This window comes from Engystomops pustulosus, chromosome 6 (assembly GCF_040894005.1).
Source record: "Engystomops pustulosus chromosome 6, aEngPut4.maternal, whole genome shotgun sequence".
NCBI lineage: Eukaryota > Metazoa > Chordata > Amphibia > Anura > Leptodactylidae > Engystomops > Engystomops pustulosus.
The window spans coordinates 142,745,747-142,767,631 of NC_092416.1; the positions used below are offsets into that span (position 1 = coordinate 142,745,747).

Consider the following 21,885-nt stretch of genomic DNA (forward strand, 5'->3'; position numbering starts at 1 on the left):
AGGGATAGAGGCAATGCTTTCTAATGGCAGTTTATGAAAATATATTTAGTTTAGGGGGGCTGCTAATCTTGGTATAAACTAATAAGCAAGGGCTGCTGCTGAACACTTAGTAAGGGTGGGCTGCTATGATCCATATAAATCACTGAGAAGGTTGCTCTATATTTTATTCAGTGGGGGGAGCTGTGTGACATATTAAATAATTAGAGGTTGACATTGTGATAGATATTCTTTAATGATGGAGGTATAGTGGTCATCTACCGTATGTGAGAAGCTCTGTATAATTGTCAAATGGTGACAATAAATGCTTCCCAACCACCTGTCCCTTTGGGTCTTTTTAAAACAAATGCCCCATTGTTTGATGTACAATGTTATGACATACTGATATAGATAGTCTAATACTGCAGGCATCCTAAGATTCATTATACTTGTCGTCTATCATCTATAATCTGGATGTTTACAGTAATCCAGTTTCTTCTATAAGCTTGTGCATGGGTGTGGCAAGTGATAATGTCTTAGTGCTCTGGGATAGGATGGGGCTATGATCTTACTGCACGAATCAGCAGACCTTTGAATAGTAAACCAGAAACGAAACTCAGCAATTGCTGGAAAGTGAAACTAATCTACATTGGAAGGCAAAGTTACAGATTTGCATATACACTCCTCCATTGGTGACCAAGAACTTCTCTATAGGTGAGGCTGCCACAGTGGCTTTATGTGCTGTGCATGAAATGGTATCTTCAACACCAGCAATGAATTTAACTTAAGAGACGCGGCTTCTTATCCATAGACCTGCATTAGGGTAAGTCTATATTACATGTATGGATAAACATTTACTAATAGTAAAATACACAGTAGTTGAAGCTAGATAATAAATCTGATAAAATATGGTAATATAGCTAAACCCTGGTCAATATTATTCTAATATGAGCAACTACCTCAAAGTATTTTTTTTATTTCTTTCTGATACATATTTAAAATGAAAAAAAAAATGTTTGGCTACGTATCGAGAGACAATAAAAAGTAAAGGTGGATTCTAGTCTAGTCATAGCTGTAGTCTGGATAACAGCACGTCAGTGGGAATGTCACAGGGGGACTAAAAATAAGTTTGCTTATATCTGTTTGTTCATCCATTCTCCTCCACCCCCAAGAATTAACCAGTATGGAGGTTTGCCAGTGGTGCCATATGCAAATTAGTTTTGTTAATGTGGATACTTAAATTGTGTTTTCTTAATTTACATAAAGTTTTTCTCAGGGCTATGCTGTTCCTTGTGTCATTTGGCTAATAGACTTGTATTCGGGTGGAGAGCGCTTTTTTCCCCCATCTCAGTGGTGACTGACAGCAGTCCACAGTGTATCTGAATATGGCTCGACCAATCAGGAGAAGAAGAGTTCCTTTATGAATACACTAGACTCTATGGATAATTATTGAATTTTTCTGCCAAACAGTACAAATGTATATTTTTGCTTTTTTGGGCTAAAAAGTCAGCAGTATAATCAGGTAACATAGCTGCAATAGACTCTGACTCAGAAGTAGAGACATTGATCAGTGTGCACAGGGGCATCAGAAGATTCGGGGCATGAGCCCCAATGCATAATACATTGCACTTTCGGTAATGCCAATCCTGTACATAACTCCCTCACATTTGGTTGTGTCAATAACAACTGTTATATACAGCTGTGGAAAACACAGGAGAAATCCCTACTTGTTACATCCAGTGACTGTAATTGTTCTCTATCCTCTTGAGATAGGCTCCAGTGTGGTACGGGCCAAAACTTCTGACACGTAATAAAAGTACACTAGTATCTGGTGTGCTGCCATCTTATTTTTTGTGCATTTTGAGGGACCCTGCTGGGGCTCTGGGTCAGTAACTGGGCTTGAATTTTATGGTTATTGTGCCCCCAGTAATGTTCTTACACAGTAATGCCCCTCACACAGCGTACAGTAATGTCCCCACAGACCCCAGTAATAACCCCACAACTGACAGTAATATCCTCACACAGCCCCCAATAATGTCTCCACAGCCCCCAGTAATGTCCTCAAATAGCCCCTGGTAATGTTGTCACATAGCCCACAGTAATGTCCCCCACATAGCCACCAGTAATGCCCCCATTACAGACTAGAGTGATGTCCTCCACAGCCCCCAATAATGTCCCCACTGTCCACAGTGATGTCCTCACACAACCTCCAGTAATGTCTCCACAGCCCCCAGTAATGTCTTCACAGCCCCTAGTAATCTCTCCACAGCCCCTAGTAATGTCCTCAAATAACCCCGGTAATGTTGTCACACAGCCCCCAGTAATGTCCCCCACATACAGTAGCGTCAAGTAATGCCCCCCATACAGATTAGGGTAATGTCCACCACAGCCCCTAATAATGTCCTCACACCCCCAGTAATGTCCTCACAAAGCCTCCAGTAATGTCCTCACACAGCCCCCAATAATGTGACCCACAGCCCCAAATAATGCCCTTACAGCCCTCAGTAATGTCCTCACACAGCCCCAGTAATGTTCCCACAGACCCCATTAATGTCCCCTACACAGCCCCCAGAAATGTTTACTGCATAGTAAAAAAAAAACACACTCACCTTGGTCTTCCTCTTCTTGCTGTGACCATTATCACCTCGCATCGCCGGCAGCGGTCTGAAGCAGGAGATGCTGTATGGTGGCGTCTCCTGGTCTCTGTAGTGGAGAACAGAGCTGATGGCTCCATCCTTCATTACGGTACTCATCTTTATTTGCGTGTATATGTAAAATTATATCATATACCATGTTTTATATTGTTTTTTAGATACTAAGGCAAAGCCGTCTCACAAATAAGCACAAGCATAGTACCATGGATGCAGCTACACGGGACCATCATCCCATAGTTCCACAGCAGGATCATGAGGTACTAGTTTTAAGCAACTTATAATTTAAAAGAAATTGTACAAAGATTTAATTATATAAATAAAATCATTATTCACCTGACTCTTTTTACTGTCTCGTCTTTCTGTATAACACTTCACTGATGCAGATAATCATTTAGTTGCTAACAGCAGATGCTTGTAAGTAGAGATTATCTTGATGGTCAGGGGCACTAAGACAAAGACCCTCTATGTGACTAAGTGACAGGTAAAAGCAACCCCACATAATATGGATGTCTTACAGAACAATACAGCCGCTTCTTATGGCCACACCAAAAACTAAAAGAAGGAGAAGTCTAATGTACAAGGTACTGACAAAGGCATCAGGATAGTCAAGAGATTTGCTTTAAATTACATTTCTAATGCAGGTGTTTTATATATCCTCATAATTGTAAACGTATGAAGTTCTGAATAAACTGCTTAATGGAAACCTACTATTGGGAAACTACTTTCTGTAGAAGTTCCCCAGCTGCATCCTGCTTTTGCCTAATTCTGGGATATAGCTGCTGCCAAAATAAACTTTAATAAAACATTATGGTAATTAGTTTCAGAGGCTTCTGGGAGCTTGTAGTAGCCTCATAGCATTCCGGAGCCAAAGGCTACTCCACCCCCAGTAGCCATTTCAATTTTGCCTCTATGTTCATAATTTATATTTTGTGCCGCGTCTTGGGAATCAATAGAGCTACTGCGCAAGCACAATAGCTCTTGCCCTACTGGTGGAGATGTGTCTGCTGATTATGAGCACTGTGCATGCGCAGTAGCTCACATACCTCTGCCGGCACCGCACATTGCAGATGGGCGAATGTGAGCAACTGTGCATACGTAGTGCTCAAGATCAGCAGGTGCATCCCCAGCATAGCTCTATTGATGCCGGAGGTCTGCCACAAAATATAAATTACAAGTGTAGAAGCAGATATGAAATGGCTACTGGGGGTGTGGAGTAGCCTTCGGCTCCGGAGCGCTATAAGGTTACTACACGCTCCCAGTAGCCTCTGAAACTAATTGCCATGTTTTATTAAAGTTTATTTCGGCAGCAACTGCACCCCAGAATTAGGCAAAAACGGGATGCAGCTGCTGCTTGGAGGGGAAATCATCATCGGGATCTAATTCAGAAAGTAGTTTCCCGATGGTAGATTTTCTTTAATTATCGTCTCAACAAGTTTTTTGATCAAATGGTATATGGATGAAGTGTCTACTGTAGGACTTATTGCCTCCAAATCCAAGACCAAGAGGTGGCTCTAAACTGATGCTTGTATATCACGGGGGTCAACAAGCCTAAATATAAATGGGATGTGGATGGTCATAGGCTCTTTTTAACCAAGCCTAGAGAATATTTCAAGTTGCTACGAGTAAATCAAGGTTCCTAACAGCATATTGTGTCCTTCTCTGTGTAGACAAAGAGTGATGGACTTGCTAAACCAACAAGAGTCAAAGTTGAAAAGTCAAAACCACAGGTATCCAAACTAACGAAAAGTAATTTGAGATACGAACTTATGCAAATGCAGATGGTTTTATCGCTAAAAGTTGCTGAAATTTACAACAATATTACTACAATTCAAGAGAACCTTGAACTGAATCAGTCATCTCTCGGTAAAAGCTTTTGTGACTTTCATCGATTACTAGAAACAGATGAAGAAATAAGGATGGAAAATAGTAAGAAACAAGAAGACCAGGTCATACAAAAGGTTGAAGTGCAAACCTTACAACTAGTCCACCTTATGGAGAAAATACAAAGAGCAAAAACAAAGGATCAACTAAATGCTCTTGAAAAGAATTTGAAAAAACTGGAGAGACCTGAGGAGGAACTGGATATAGGTGAGCCTCCTGTACAGCGCCGAATTTCAAAACAGATGATGAATATAGTAAAACCAGTACCAGAAGAGATACGGTTTGATCCTGAAAGTGCTCATCCAAACCTTGCCTTGTCCCCGGACTTCAAGCAAGTGAGATTTGAGAACACTCCAAAAATGTTAAAAACATCTTCACAGTGTTTCGAGCCAGGGTTATATGTTTTGGGGACACCAGGATTTAAGTCTGGACGACACTACTGGGAAGTAAATGTAGGCTATAAAAGTAACTGGATTATAGGCGTGGTTAAGGAGTCAGTGGAACGCAAAGGAATATGGGAGTTGAATCAAACAAATGGCTATTGGGTTCTACGTAAACAATGGGACCATTTGTATTACGCCATCGGTAACACATGTGAGATGATAACATATAACTATTTTCCTTTGAGGATTGGAGTCTGCTTGGATTTATTTAAAAATCACGTAATCTTTTATGATGCTGACACTACAAAAATTATTCATCAATTATCTTTTCCTTGTGTTAAAGAAATGATGTGTCCATTTTTTTGTCCTGGATTTCTTGTGAGGGAGGATGACTGGTGCCCACTTGCTATATGTACTTAGGATAATGAGCGTGAAATAGTGATTCTCTGATGTGCACCTTTTGCCTTCCTTATAGATTATTGACTTAAGATGGCCTCTGGTAGATTCTACTCATTACAGATTACAAGAAGACAATCACAGTCACTACATCATAAAACATATGGTCTGCGGCAGGGCTGGCGTCAGGGGAGCTACAAACTGGGAATTTGCCCAGGGCCCCAGTCCTAAAGGGGCCTCATGCATGTGGACTTTTGTGGGCAGAGGATGTATTGCTCTTTTAATACCAGGTTAAATGCCCAGGTGAAGATTCTTATAGTCTATATGCTGTTTATATATCTATCATCTGACTAGTTATCGATCTCCTATAATATGTCTATTTCATATGTATGTATCTATCTGTCTTGCTTTTTTCTATCTATTTATCTATATCTCTCATATCTATCTATCATCTATCTAGCTATATAAATATGCCATCTACTTTATATTTATATAAATCTTTCATATGTAACTTCTATGATCAATATACCTCTCATCTGTCTATCTCCTATAACATTCTCCTACAGCCCCATATTACAGATATTTACCTACTACTGTGTGTAACTACAAAGTGTTATTATTGTGCAGGAGCCTCTTACTGTCTACAGGAGTCTCATAAAATAGTTTTATTTTGGGGCCCCACTTTTAATTTAGCCCAGGGCCCCACCTTGTCTAGAACAGTCCCTGGGCTGTGGCCCTATTGTTAAATGTTATCCATAATCACTTTGAATAATTTGTTCCTATAAGGGGGCCAATTAGCAATAAAAAAGTATCTTTGTTTTACTTTCCTTTTTAATTTTTTTTTTTAATCTCAAAATGTAATCAGTTTAATGCAGTTCAGACTGAGATGAGAAATGGTATTTTATGAAAATAATAACATCAGTGTTTTGATTTGATGAAGGGTCTTTGTAAAATAAATATGAAAAAGACTCTCAGCAGTTAAAAATGTTGTTGTAATGTGTTCATTACCTCAATAAAGATGCCATTTTTTCTGGCATGGATGCTGCCAGGCCACTGCTTGACATTCACGGTGTAAAGGGAAACCTGTCACCGGCTTTTACTCCATTCAGCCTACTGTGGTAGGAATGAAATATCCTTTCTTGCATTCCATTTTTATGTGGAAACTCACTCACCTATAAAAAAAATTTCCAATGTTACATGCAAAAACATTTTTTTGAGGTTGTAGAAGAAGCTTCACTTTAGACACCCACATCCTGGACTCTTTAATCGCTAGATCTAATTCTGGTGTCATTATAAAGATAAGAATTCATCTTTTAAAACAAATCTTGCTTATGGTTATATGCAGAACTGGAGATATTGGCAATTAGCACCTTAGAGACAAGTATCTTTAAAAATGTATACAGAGAGATCATGGGCTGGTATTACATAGCAGACTCCTGCCGCTAACTGTTAAAGTGCCTGCTGCCATATTGGCTGAGATTGTTACCCCCTGCCCTAACCATTCCACCCCACACTTTCCCCCGGATACTTCCTATGAAAACCCGCTGTCATAGAATGATGTGAATTAGACCCTTCAAGGGGTGATCAGACCCGAGTTCAAATTACCACCTTCCCTAAAAATGAAATATAAACAAATAGAATCATAAACAGAATCTTCTAGATGCTATACAGCCCTAGAGTGAGGCTCCTCCTCCAGCCTCCAAGAGTGACTAAGTTCTGACACAAAGTGACTCTCTTCTGCTCATTTGTATATAACTTTGGAGGAGATTATTTTTCTATGTTAACCAGCTCGTTTAAACGTAAAAGAGGAAATGCTAGAAAGGACCCAACCTTAGGTTAGTGGTAGTTTAGTGAGGTAAAAGCTACTGAAAGGTTTCCTTTAAATACAGAGATATGTAAAACAACCCATTTTGGCTGGTTTGTGACATGACACTGCAGAATAGGCCCTAAAAAAATTACAACAGCAGTGCTATGTGGCAATAAAAACATTGTATATTGCTATGGGATCTATTGACACTTTGGACTTTGCAGCCACTATATCAATTTCATTTCCAAAGATTATGTCTATTTAAGATTAAAATGAAGATCCAGTTTTTATGACCGTGTCTTTTTTAGGTATAGACTGCTTTTCTAACATTTCTAAATGATGAGAGAACAGATCCTCAGGTTACAGTTACATTTAGGTTACTTTCTGATACCACTAAAGGGAGCTTAGGAGCATACTGTATACCAGTGATGGCAAACCTATAGCACGGGTGCCGGAGGTGTCAATCAGAGCCCTTTCTGTGGGCACCCAGGCCTTCACCCCAACACAGAGTTTGCCAGATAGGACTAAAAGCTTCCTCCTGCTGTCAATACAATACAGGACGTGACATGCTCAGTGCTATTTTAAAGCAACATCCTTGGCTACAATCCAAATCATCTTTCTATTGCTTTGGTGTCCTCAGGATGCCAATACAATTAAAACATTTGATACAGCCGGGATCAATAAGTTATTGCTTAAATTGTCATGTTGGCACTTTGCGACATATAAGTTGGTCTTGGTTGTAGTTTGACACTCTTTGGGGCTCATTTACTAAGGGTCCGAACGCCGCACTTTCGTCGGGTTTCGGGATTATTTCCGTTTTGTGCCGAATTGCCCTAGGTTTTTGGCGCACGATCAGATTGTGGCAAATCGGAGCCAGCTTGCATGCAACAGATATCGGGGGACGTGGCCGCCGGACAACCCGGCGGATTCGGACAAACCGCAGAATTTTAAAAAGGAATTGTGTCGCAAAATCAGCACTTACATGCACCGGCAAGAAGAAGGTGAACTCCGGCGGACCTCAGCGCAGCAGCGACACCTGCTGGATATCGGGCGTATGATCAAAGTGAATCGCGGCAGACCCGTAAAATTTGTAGAAGTATTTTATCATTTTATCATCATAGGACTTGTTTAACATTAAAAACTAGGCTGAAAAGTTCCTTTTAAAAATACCTCTACCCCAAGCATTATAATTTGCTGGCAACATGTTGTAGAGAATTGCCACAACTTACATTTATTATTTTCATACATTATACTATTTCTGAGCAATTACTACTTAAATCCATATGCTAATGAGGTAGCTGGTACACCACAGGAATGATTTTAATATCTGGAGCACTGCTATTTTATACCAATCCATTTCCGTCTCCTTCCACTGATGTTCCCTGCTTCTAACAAGACAAATTTCCTTTTCATAAGATAAAGAAGGGGGAGTTCAGGCAGGAATAGCATTGCTGTGAGTGCTGAGGAAATGCCCGAGGTTCAGCAACTGCCTCATTAGCATACAGTTTCAAATAGGGATTTTTTAGGAAAATAAATTATGGACAAAAATAATAAAAGTATATTGGGAATCACATTGCATTTCTCGACAACTTGCTGCCAGCAGATTGTAACACTTGAAGGAGGCAGTAGGCTCCCTTTAAGGGACAGAATCATAGGACAGAATTGAGGGATCGTATCCAGAGACTTGTGGTCAATAATTCCTACTCAGAATGGTCACCAGTTATGAGTGGTGTACCCCAGGGTTCTGTGCTTGCCTCACTACTATTTAATTTATTTAGTAATAATATAGAGGTAGGAATTAATAACACTGTGTCTATTTTTGCAGATGACACCAAGCTGTGTAGTGTAATACAGTCTATGGAGGATGTTCATAGGCTGCAGGGACAGGGACTTGGACTAACTGAGTGTTTGGTCATCCACTTGGCAAATGAGGTTCAATGTGGATAAATGTAAGGTTATGGACCTGGCGACATATGTCCTTGGGGAGTAAATCTGAGAGAGTCCCTTTTTGAGAAGGACCTGGGGGTTCTAGTAGATCATAAATGGTCCATACAAAAAATATGGTGGAAAGTTGTTCCAGATTAAATCAAGTCAAAAGACAAGGGGGCACTGTCTCTGTCTGGAGAAAACAAGGTTTGATCACCAGAGGTGACAGGTCTTTTTTACTATGAGAACTGTCAATCTGTGGAATAGCCTGCCTCAGGTGGTGGTCACAGCAGGGACAGCAGAGAGCTTCGAGAAAGGTCTAGATACCTTTTTACACCTAAATAACATTGATGGTAATATTATATAGAATTGTTTCCCCTAAATCCCTTACTTGGTTGAACTTGATGGACATGTGTCTTTTTTCATGAAACCATGATACTATGAATAAAAAAAAACATTTTCAATAAGCAATTTCTTACTAATAATATTATAATCTCACCCCATTTTTTTACTCTCACTTCCTTATATACGGCAAATAATTAGAAGTAATATAACAAATTGTATGAGCCACTCCTGACTACCTTTGAACCGCAACAAAGTTATGATAACAATGAGGGATGGGCAGTGTCCTATTTCAAGTGCTGTAGACAATCTCAGTGCATACGCCCTGAATTTACAATTCTCTACAGGTTCTACCAGAAAAAATAAAAACAACATAAAAATAGATGGAGCTTTTAAATTTTGTGGTTGGTCAGTAATTTGTTTTTTATCAAGTTGACAAGTTCACTACATCTTTAATCTGCTGTCACTGACTCACAATTTAATTTTAGACTGAAACCCTCAGCTTCTACTTTACTCATAGGAATGGACAAGTCACTGCCTCCTACAGCTCATTCATCTCCTACTTTTATCATTTGATTAAATAAAAGGTGTCCTTACACAAAGGCCAGATTACTGGATAGTATAGTCGCCCCATGGTCCTTCACCTGTTTAGGGAATAAATAACCCTATTATTTGCACAATACATAGAATACAATCATAGAAATGTTATGCCTCCTCTTAATGACCCCATTTTTGGCTTAATGGTTGATGTACTGTATTTTGCACCATACAGACCTGTCAATAATTCGATTACTTCAATAATTCTACCATAGTATTCACTTATTCTAGGACAGTGCCATAACACATGTATATCATCAGCATTCAGAATATTGCAACAATGGTATTCAGAGTTATGAGTTCTGTACATCTTTACCAATTTTATAGGAGACAGATATTCCCTGTGTAGAACGAACAACTGTGCTACTCTACGAGATGTAATTAAGTATATACTCTGTGGGCGGAAATGCCTTGTTGATGCCAGAGGTCAAAGGAGAATGGGCAGACTGGTTCGAGCTGAGAAAGGCAACAGTGACTCAAATCGCCACCCGTTACAATCAAGATAGGCAGAAGAGCATCTCTGAACGCACAGTACGTCGAACTTTGAGGCCGATGGGCTACAGCAGCAGAAGACCACACCGGGTGCCACTCCTTTCAGCTAAGAACAGGAAACTGAGGCTACAATTTGCACAAGCTCATCGAAATTGGACAGTAGAAGATTGGAAAAACATTGCCTGGTCTGATGAGTCTCGATTTCTGCTGCGACATTCGGATGGTAGGGTCAGAATTTGGCATCAACAACATGAAAGCATGGATCCATCCTGCCTTGTATCAACGGTTCAGGCTGATGGTGGTGGTGTCATGGTGTGGGGAATATTTTCTTGGCACTCTTTGGGCCCCTTGGTACCAATTGAGCATCGTTGCAACACCACAGCCTACCTGAGTATTGTTGCTGACCATGTCCATCCCTTTATGACCACAATGTACCCAACATCTGATGGCTACTTTCAGCAGGATAATGCGCCATGTCATAAAGCTGGAATCATCTCAGACTGGTTTCTTGAACATGACAATGAGTTCACTGTGCTCAAATGGCCTCCACAGTCACCAGATCTCAATCCAATAGAGCATCTTTGGGATGTGGTGGAACGGGAGATTCGCATCATGGATGTGCAGCCGACAAATCTGCAGCAACTGTGTGATGCCATCATGTCAATATGGACCAAAATCTCTGAGGAGCTTCCAGCACCTTGTTGAATCTAGGCCGCGAAGAATTGAGGCAGTTCTGAAGGCAAAAGGGGGTCCAACCCATTACTAGCATGGTGTACCTAATAAAGTGGCCGGTGAGTGTAGCTTTAATAGCATTTTGAATCTGGGTCCACTGGGTTGTTTATATGGTTTCAGTTACTCCTACACATTTATGTACAATGCTGCTAGACTCTAATTTTATTTCTCAAGATTAAATTATAGAAATTAGCCATTTTCTCAATCTATGGGAATCATTGAGGAGCTCCCAAATCTTCCTAAATATACCACCCCTTGTTCCCCAAAGTGTAGGAGCAGAGTTCTGGTGGGCACTATCTTCACCCCGGCGACTTTCTATCGTACACACTGTGTAGTGGTGCTCAGTCAACGCAGACAATACTTCATAGCAAGGGTGTAGAGAAAAGCAAAGGGTGACCCTTGCCTTGTTCCCCAAAGCTTTCACACTGTGGCAAAGTTGAAGATATCTGAATTTATCAACATATTTTAAACCAAAATCTGTTTTATTTCTTTATAGGTTTTGGAACGGTTACACATTATTAATTGCTCATACGTAACTAAACCTTTGTTTCCCAAAACCTGTAATTATGGTCTTTCGGGAGCCCTATATTTAGGTTTCCCTATAGTGGAGTACATCTAAAGAAACAGGGGACAGAGTCCCTTTTAGAAGATGGGTCAGTGGAACATCAGCCACTGCTATGACTACAGTATTCCATCAAAAAAGTGCTAATTCTTCACCAATTTACATACTTCATGGCTCAGTTTTTTGTCTGCAACTTAAAGGGGTTTTCCCACTAAACAAGTTAGGCCCTAACTTGCTGATCGGGGGGGAGGGAGGGTTCACAGTAAGTAGACCCCCACAGCTCATTAGAATGGGGTCTGATGTACCTCGAGATGAGTGGAGCAGACGGCCGTGCATGTCCATGCTGCCCCATTCATTTCTATGGAGCTGACGGAGATTGCCCAGCGTAGCGCGATCAGCAAGTTAGGCTGTGGATAAGGCCTAACTTGTTTCGTGAGAAAACCCCTTAAACTTTTTAGTAGCTACTGTAGGTCACTTTGTGAAACAAAATCAGCACATTATATTCTTCTGTTGTCAACATTCTCTTGATGACCCAAATGAATATATAAAATCCATCACCCGTGACTCCAAACCAGGAACAAGGCAATATACAAATACGTTCAGTTTACACAGGATTACTTGGACTGGCTACAATGTAACAAACCATCATGCAAATAAAGCTGTTAGAGTTCAATGACACCAAGCAGAGATCTTAAAAAGAATAAGAAAGGGAAAAAGAAAAAAAAAACTAAGGAAATTTTAGAGGTTTCCATTATACATCTATTTAGTTTCCAGCATTTAGATGAATAACGTGTGTGTTTGAACCAGCCACACATAAGATATCACGCTGTAGCAGCTTGTGACTTGGCAGGCCACCATAGCTGGATTTAAATAGCTCACCTGGCAACACTCCATACTAAGCGAAATCCAGGCGACATTATTCTGGTTTTAATAGAACAATCCTGGACAAATAACTCATAAAGCGACCTAGATATTCTACTCGGTCAACGTTAACCAAACCTATACCAGCATAATCAGATTCAAAAAGTTGATACAGTTTACATACAGCATAGGTTCCTTGGGTTTGTACTTAAGTTGAATTTGTATGTAGGTCAGAAAGGTATATTTTATAATTGTAACTCCACAAAAAAGTTTTTGTCAATAAAACTTCATTACAGACACCTTATAACTAATCGCTGCAGCCTGGGACTATAGAAAAGCATCCAGAGAACTTTACAGTGGCCAGAGGGGTCTGTCTTTAAAAAGAGGTTGTCTGTAAGTCGGGTGTCCTTAAGTAGGGGACTGCCTGCATTTACAAAAGAAATTAAAAATTTTTAATTTTATTTGGTATTTATTAAAAATATCTGTATATCTTATTGGATTGACTTTATATCTTAGTCATCATTCATTGTAGACACTTGTAACTAGAAATCAGATAGCAGGTATCTTTAGGGATATGTTATGGATCACTGGGATTTGTATATTGAGACACCTGTATCCAAAGATTTGTAGGGTGCTATGAGCTATGTCTCTTTATTACACATCTGCCCCATGAATTTAAAAAGGGGAATGTGCTTTGTCTCTTTATTCAACTTTTTGAATCTGACAATCCTGGACAACCAGGCTTTAGTCACACATGTCAGATATGCCATGGCATCAAACTCAATGACAATCCAAGTTTTCCTGAACCCTTGACATACAATGGAAAAAGGTTATGCAGATTTTCGACTTCACGGTGCAGCGGTAGGAAATAAGCAGCATGTTATCTAATGAAACACGTTTGTTTTATTGCCATTGATTGAAAGTGGCGCTCCTTATTGTGTGGATCAAGACATATGTAGGGAATCTGTAGAAATAATCTTTATTCTCTGACCACTATATACAGTTTCTGCATCCATTATCTCATACATGTATTATATTATCCAGAGTGAAGAACAGCTACAAAGAGGATATTTTACTTGTGAGGCTTTGATTTGTCAATGTAATATATGAACAGAGATTTGGTTTCAATCTTTATAGCGGAATGTTTCATGTCATGTGGTGGCACTGCAACAGTTGCTGACAGTCCCCCCCCCCCAACCAACCCACAAATATTGGTTGATTACAAGTAATTTGGCATTTTGGCAATTTGGTGTATTGCTAGGACACCTCAGTAACAGTAAGGCATGGTTAAAAGAAGTTCACCCCTTTTATGAAAAATAACCTACAAAGGCTGAATAGGCAACAAAACTCTAGCTAATTGTTCAATACTAAGATTGTATTGTTCATTTTAGGCTGACAGCAAGTTCAACATGGCATGCAGCGTCACCACTGAAGAAGATGCACCCACTGGACCACCTCAAGGAAGTCAACCAGATGATCCACAGCAGAATGAAAAAGAGAAGGTATTGCCTATAGGGGATGCACATGGACTCTATTGCCCATGGAACTAGTATCATATGTGCCCCTTTTAGGTATAGGTTTCTATTATAGATTTCCCATTGGGCCACAGGGACATCAAGTTACACCTCTGTTTGTCTCAGATATGTTTATCTCTCCAATGACATTGCTAGAGTCTTTCTAATAAAAGAGCTTTACCCTGAAGGTATTTAACAAAGATGGAAGTCTGCAAGCCACAAGGGGGAGGGAAGGGGGGGAGGGGGGTTAAACATTTTATTATAAATCAGATTCAGGTAGAAACAGGGTTCTAATAAAGTGTAGATGTTTAAATTACACTTTAGTACTGTTCAGGATTATATTACTATGAACATTTTTCTGAAACCCCTGAACAACTGAATTTTAAGGGTATTTAATGAAATAAAGGCATCTCGCTACGTTTTTTGTTGAAGGTAATTTAATGTAAGGGAAACAGTTCGGTGTTATGCTTGGTTATTTACATTTATGTAAATAATGAATTGATGGTCATTACTTGGAATCTGTAGAGAATCCTTTAAGGGTAGGATGATTTCAGTTTGTATTTTTACTTGATCGCTATATGTAATTTTATTCAGCTGTACTGTATTTAACTGAACATGTATTTTTTGCCTAAGATATCTTGTAATTCTGAATTCGATTAATAAAAATACATTGTTAAAAAAAAAAAAAAAAAGAGCTTTATAAGGCTTGAATAATACTGCCACATCATGGCCACTACCATAAAATAAGTATTACAATAATGTAATGAAACACAATGGGGGTCATTTACTAAGGGCCCGATTCGCGTTTTCCCGACGTGTTACCCGAATATTTCCGATTTGCGCCGCTTGTACATGAATTGCCCCGGGTTTTTGGCGCACGCGATCGGATTGTGGCGCATCGGGGCCGGCATGCGCGCGACAGAAATCGGGGGGGCGTGGCCGAACGAAAACCCGACGTATTCGGAAAAACCGCCGCATTTAAAAACCGAAAATGTGTCGCTTGGGGAGCGCTCACCTTCACCTTCTATGGCAGGGGTCAGGAACCTTTTTGGCTGAGAGAGCCATGAACGCCACATATTTTAAAATGTTATTCCGTAAGAGACGAACAAAATATCCACATGCCCCCAGTAGATAGGTAGCCCCAATGTCTGGGATCTATGTCTGGGATCGCAGGCACACCCGTGTCCCTCTCCATGGTCGCCCCTTTCCAAGCTCACTCACCTCTCCACGTTCCACGTTCCTGGCCAGCGCGCGCACTCACATTTGCAGATTTAAAGGGCCAAGTGTTGACCTCCCGTTGTGACCCAGGACCTGTTCCTGATTCTGCTTCTTTGCTGCAAGCCCTGACCTCTTGCTCCGTCCCTCGCATCATTGCCGCCTGCCTTGACCGCCTGCTTGTTCTAGACCACGGGGCTGCCTAGTGATCCTGTACCTCGAACTTGGCTGCCAGCATGGTGGACAAGTCGTGCCTGTGGAACGACCTGGTGGTACCACACTGCAGCAAGACCATCCTGCTTTGCGGCGGGCTCTGGTGAAGACCGAGTGCCACTTAGATTCCGGTCCCAAATGTCTGCTTACATCATCTTCCGCGGTGGTCCAAGGGGTTCACTACTCCAAATCCTGACACCAACCACATGCCTCCTAGTAGATAGGTAGTCCCAGCACATGCCTCCCAGTAGATAGGTAGCCCCAGCAAATACCCCCAGTAGATAAGTAGCTACAGCACATACTCCCAGTAAATAGGTAACCACAGCACATGCCCCCAAGTAAATAGGTAGCCACAGCACAAGCACATGCTTCCCAGGAGATAGGTAGTCACAGCATATGCCTCCCAGCATATAGGTAGCCCCAGCACATACCCCCAGTAGATAGGTAGCCACAGCACATACTTCCAGTATATCGGTAGCCACATCACATGCCCACCAGTAGATAGGTAGCCACAACAACAAAAAAAAATATTCACTTCTCCCTGCAGCCAGCTCCTCATTGCTCCCACGCTCTTCTCTTTGACCCAGGCTTAGACAATGGCGGTGATGGCACCTGGGTTTTACAAAGCACGTAGGCAGCGGTAACATCGCTGCCTGTGTCCAGTGATCAGTCTAAGAGACACACAGGAGCCATCACTATTTATTATTACGATTTGTCTGAGAGCCAGATGCAGCCAACAAAAGAGCCATATCTGGCTCCCGAGCCATAGGTTTCCTACCCCTGTTCTATGGGATGGTGCATTCCGGGGCGTTAAGATTATTTTCGGCGCTGCAGCGCCACCTGGTGGACGGCGGAGGAACTACCATCTTAAATCCCAGCCGGACCCGAATCCTGTGCAGAGAACGCGCCGCTGGATCGCGAATGGGCCGGGTAAGTAAATGTGCCCCAATGCCTTTTACAAATACCAATAGTACCAATAATATGATACTACCATATCAAGTTAAAGGACATTGTCACTGGGGTCCCTGCGACCCGGGATATGGGTCGCAAGGACCCCAGTGACAATGTCCTTTAATTTCTAAGTGCACCTGTGTGCCCCGGCCCCTCTCTCACTTTTTCCGGCCCCAGCGTCGATCCACGCGACGCCCGCGCTGCGACCCACGGGCTCTCGTGTCCTAGGGCGCGCGCTGGCTCTGTAAAATTTAAAGGGCCAGTGCTACACTAATTATAAATTCCAGCCCCTCCCTATGTCCCCTGCCCGATCTTCCCCTTCCATGCCTGAGAGAAAGCTGTATTCCAAGCCCTCTGCGATTACCCTGATTTCCCGTTGTGACCTTGATTCCGTTCCTGACTCCGATCCCGTGCTGCCTGTCTCAACCTCCTGCCTGTCCCCAACCACGAGTTTGCCTGATGATTCTGTACTGCACCTTGGTCGCCACCGCAGACAAAGTCGTGCCTGTGGAACAACCTGGTGGTACCACACTGCAACAAGTCCAACTTGCTTTGCAGCGGGCTCTGGTGAAAACCGACTGCCACATAGACTGTGGTCCCAGTTGTCGGCTTATGTCATCGTCCGCGGTGGTACAGAGGATCCTCTACCACCGATCCTGACAGACATCTACCATCAGATTTACAGATATACCTGTCAATCATGACATTTGTGGATCGGTGGTTGGGACCAGGGTGCACTGAACATGAAGGGGTCGGCATACATCAGGTGGCGGAGTGGAGAGGAGTTTGGGTGACATAGGCGGGAACACCTCTGGCTGATTTGAATATTTTTATAATGTCTTTTTTTAACGATAATCCGGCTATTCCAGGAAATACAAAAAGCAAGGTCATTCCCTAGCCAAAATAACGAGCCAGTAAGTTTAGGACATCTACCTTCAGTAAATCTTATGTTAGATGCCCTTTAATATTGTAACCATGCTGTACAAAGTCCATGTTGCCACATATTCTGATCAAATAGCGACTCACAGGCAGGTTGTAAAAGTCAAATTATATATTTTAATCCAGTGATTTACAATTGACGTGTCTGATAACAGGCTGGACTTGATGGATCTGCATCTTTTTCCAACCTTATCTACTGTGAAACTATAGCTATTCCCACATTTCACATCCAGCTCACTTCAATATGAACACTTCTTCCATGGCATCTCCCTGCAAAATTTACTATACATTGCTCTTCTGCTCATTGGTCTTTCAGCACTGACCTCTACCTTCTCCTCACCTACCATGCTGCTAGCCCCAATTCAGTGGCCTTTCCCCCCAATACAGTACCTTTCATTTGGTATGATGCTCCCAAATACTATGGGCATTACATGTTAAAAATAATTGTATAATGGTAAGTATCAATAAATCCTCCCTATACAGGGTCATGCTGAAAAAAAATGAAAAAACTGTGTAAGACACATATAGGGAGATTTATCAGAAGTACCGAAGAGCAGGACATGGCAACCAATCAGAGCTCAGCTTTCATTTTCCCAATGCGGTTTATAAAATTACAGCTGATCTCTGATTGGTTGTCATGAGCAACTAGAATAGGTTTTACCTCTTTTGATAAATCTCCCCTATAATGCCCCTAAAACGAATATATCTCCATAGACGTTAGTTTTGTTCCAAATGGTAGCATCAAAGCCCTCATCTGTACCCTAAAGGGCAATATTACCTTATTTTGTAGCGGATAGTGCCATTTCTGACTAGTAGACCACATCAACATCTGTTTTGTTGACATAAGATCTTTGTCCTCTCCATAGAGTCCATCAAGCCCTCTCCTACAAGAAGATGAAGAGGCTCAAGTTTTTCACAGAAAGAAACACTTGGAGGAGGTGGCATGGAAACTGTTTGAAGACTATGAAAAAAAATTGCACACAACTTGTTTCATTGGGGATCTTCAGAGGGAAAAAATAAAAAAATCCTATCATCACCTCCACCAGCATCTGATAAAGGAAGAAGAAACACATAAAGCCAATGAAAAAGGTCTGGTAGAAACATCTATTAAGAATCTGGAAGGAAAAGTTCAGTCTTTGTCAAGCATGTCTACCAGTATTACTGATATTTTGGTACTGCTGGAAAAAGAAGAATTGGTAATAGACACAGAAACTTTGCAGAAATTCAGAAATCGCCTGGAAGAGTTGTCCAGATTCAATGTAACATTAAATATTCACACTTCACCTTTCCTGATCCAGGAATGGAGAGGTATAAAGCATATTGTAAAACCAATGGCAAAATCACTGTACTTCGAGCCCAAAAGTGCAAATCCTTACCTCTCCGTATCACCCAATTGTAAACAGGTGAGGTACTCGTGTCATCCCCAACCTAAAAGCAACAATGACTTCTTTGAACCAGGCCTTTATGTAATAGCACTGCCAGGGTTTCAGAGTGGTCAACATTACTGGGAGGTAGATGTGGGCCATAAAAGCAACTGGATAATCGGTATTATGAAAGATGTAGTGCCAAAAAAGGGACCCCACAATCTGAACATCAGCGGTGGCTTTTTAGTGGTGCGGAAGGAAGACGACAATGTGTATTATGGATGTGACCTCTCACCCCTGAAACTTATGGACTCACCTATGAGAATCGGTGTGTATGTAAGCGTTTCTCGTGGTTACATAGCGTTTTATGATGCAGATACCACTAAGTTGATTTTTCAGAAGTCTGAATGCTTCTTTGCCGGAACACTTTTTCCCTTCTTTTGCCCTGGAGTTCCTTTAAGAGAAGAAGACTTATATCCACTATCTCTTTGTTATTAACTACATTAAAAGTCACAAAAATAGAAGAGGGTAAACAATTTGCAGGGACATTGACAATATTAAAACCCAATAGCTCTTTCTCTGGAGGACTCAAACTATCCCAGTAATAGATTGTGTATCCAAGGCAATCCATCTAAAAATTGATTAACTTTTGTATCACGCCGGGTCTGGAACTGATTGAAGATACAGGCATTTACAGTGGACCCTTAGACTAATCCCCGTCCAGCTGTCCCTTCCTATTGTCCAGCCAACCCTAGACGGTGGGTAGACAACTAAAGCATGATAACTCCTTGTGCCAAAGTGGAAAAAAATGGATACAAGAAAGAACAACGGATAAGAATAATCACCAGAGCCAGCTTACAAGAAAGAGAGAAATCCAAGTACCAAATCAATAGACTAAAGGCATATGACTAGGAGGACAAGCCAAGGGGTAAGGAGATAACAGAATGTATGCTAGCTTAGTCAATTGTGAACTATAACAAGTACTGAGCAAATATTACACTTTGCTAGAATAACCCTTTAAGACATAAGAAGACATAAAAAAACATTATAGTTTAAGAACTTTGATGCCTTAGTTTTTGGTTCTGAGGAACACGTGGAATATGTGGAATACAGAAAATGGTTAGAAGGAAACAAGTAAACAGAGAATTAACTAACAAGGGTTTTTAACGTTTATGATAACCTGGTTTACTGCAGATTGGGAGTACAAAAAACCCAGATAACACTAAAGTTGCCCATCTAGCCACCACTTCATGTACACTCCTTGTATTTGTTTACAGTGAGGCGATTTTCCTATGGACACATCACAAATGCAGCCCAAGGCAAGTGGTAATATTGGTACAAAAATGGCAAAACTTTGCCTACAGCCCTGAACCAGTTAATATATTCCCTTTTAGTCTTTAGGAGGGCCCCTATTATTCGCATTAAGTAGTTCTAGATCTGACTGTTCCATGGCAGGGTAATATTCATACATATGTTGATATACAATAATTGTGTTGACTTTATACAGAACTAGTTTTAAGTAGTCCTGTTGGTGCAATAGGTATCTGCCATGTAAATATAATCTGAACTGTGCCCAAGCCAAGTGGCTTGAGAATGGATTCTGAAGAGGATCCGAAACGTAGCACTTGGGTGAATAAAGTTCACACTCTTTTTCATATTGTGGAGTGCAGCCTATTTTTTACTTTTATCCAGAAGTTCAGTGAGGATCTCTGAATGATCCAATGTTATACTAAATGACTGATGATGATAAATATAATCTACCTGTATGTAATCAAGTCTCCGTATAAATACTCCTGCTCTCTGATAGTCTCCGGGTTCTGCATCATGAAGACCGAGGAACACACCAGGCAGGTCCGTGATACTGATGTGGAGAAGTTTTAAAGCTTTCACAAACTTTAAACATCTTAAGGAGCTTGTGCAAGTGATCATATTGGAATGGGAGGAGTATCAGACCTGTGCAAATCCACCAAGACCAGGACATCCCTCTAATCTTTTATCTCACACAAGCAGAAGACTGATCAGAGATGCAGCCAAAAGGCCCATGATCCCTCTGGATAAACTGCAGAGACCTACAGCTGAGGTGGGAGAGTCTGTCCATAGGACAACAATCAGTCTTACACTGCACTAATCTGCCCTTTATGGAAGAGTGGCAAGAAGAAGTCATATCCATAAAAGTCTTGTTTAAAATTTGCCACAAGCCACCTGGGAGACACCATGTGGGAGAAGGTGCTCTGGTCAGATTAAACCAAAATCAAACTATTTGGCCACAATGCCAAACTATATGTTTGGAGTAAAAGCAACACAGTTCATCCACCTGAACACACCATCCTCACTATCACAATGGTGGTAGCACCATCCTCACTATCACAATGGTGGTGGCACCATCCTCACTATCACAATGGTGGTGGCACCATCCCCACTATCACAATGGTGGTGGCACCATCCCCACTATCACAATGGTGGTGGCACCATCCCCACTGCCACACATGGTGATGGCAGCATCACGGTTTGGGCTTTTCTTCAGCAGGGACAGGGAAGATGGTTAAAACTGATGGGAAGATGGATGGAGCCAAATATATAATTTTTTACAAAAGTTTGAAATTTCCAACAAATTTGGTTCCACTACACAATTGTGTCCCACTTGCTGTTGATTCTTCACCCAAAACTTACAATTTTATATCTTTATGTTTGAAACCTGACATGTGGCAAAAGGTAGAAAAGTTCAAGGGGGCGGAATACTTTCGCAAAGCACTGTAGATAATTTAATAGACTTCTTCTATTATCTAAATCTGATATTAAAATAACTAATAAAAATCTTCACATAGCTTGATCTGTAATGTAGTCACAGCAATACTTTTATTAAGGGGGTTATCTAGTACACCGAACCTCTTCCTGTCTCTTCCCTGAAGCTGTGTCAAATTTAAGCTGCCAACTCTTCCCATGACACCTTGTGTTCTCTCATTAACTAATTTAGCAGTAAAACCAGATAGATTGCTTCAAGTCTGCTATATAGAGTGCGTATATATAGTAAAAGATAGTGACTAGCATGGAACCTTTTATTACATGGGTAGGCAAGAAGG

At 41.1% G+C, this 21,885-nt stretch overlaps 1 protein-coding gene across 3 annotated transcripts; it reads left to right on the forward strand.

Moving 5' to 3' along the window:
- Positions 1-633: 633 nt before the first annotated feature.
- LOC140064514 (nuclear factor 7, ovary-like) lies at positions 634-21,590 on the forward strand. 3 transcript variants are annotated; one of them, XR_011847767.1, is made up of 5 exons: positions 639-799; positions 2,789-2,887; positions 14,001-14,111; positions 18,308-19,733; positions 20,613-21,590. XR_011847767.1 is itself a non-coding variant. In XM_072111491.1 (4 exons), exons 2-4 carry the CDS (start codon positions 2,834-2,836, stop codon positions 19,301-19,303), a joined length of 1,161 nt encoding a protein of 386 aa, XP_071967592.1. In that variant the 5' UTR covers positions 639-799; positions 2,789-2,833; the 3' UTR covers positions 19,304-20,460. The 3 variants fall into 3 exon arrangements, 2 of the variants coding, with proteins under 2 accessions (XP_071967594.1, XP_071967592.1); XM_072111491.1 differs by lacking the exon at positions 20,613-21,590 and having other exon boundaries at positions 18,308-20,460; XM_072111493.1 differs by lacking the exons at positions 14,001-14,111; positions 18,308-19,733; positions 20,613-21,590 and adding an exon at positions 4,298-6,229 and having other exon boundaries at positions 634-799.
- The last annotated feature ends 295 nt before the right edge of the window (positions 21,591-21,885 follow it).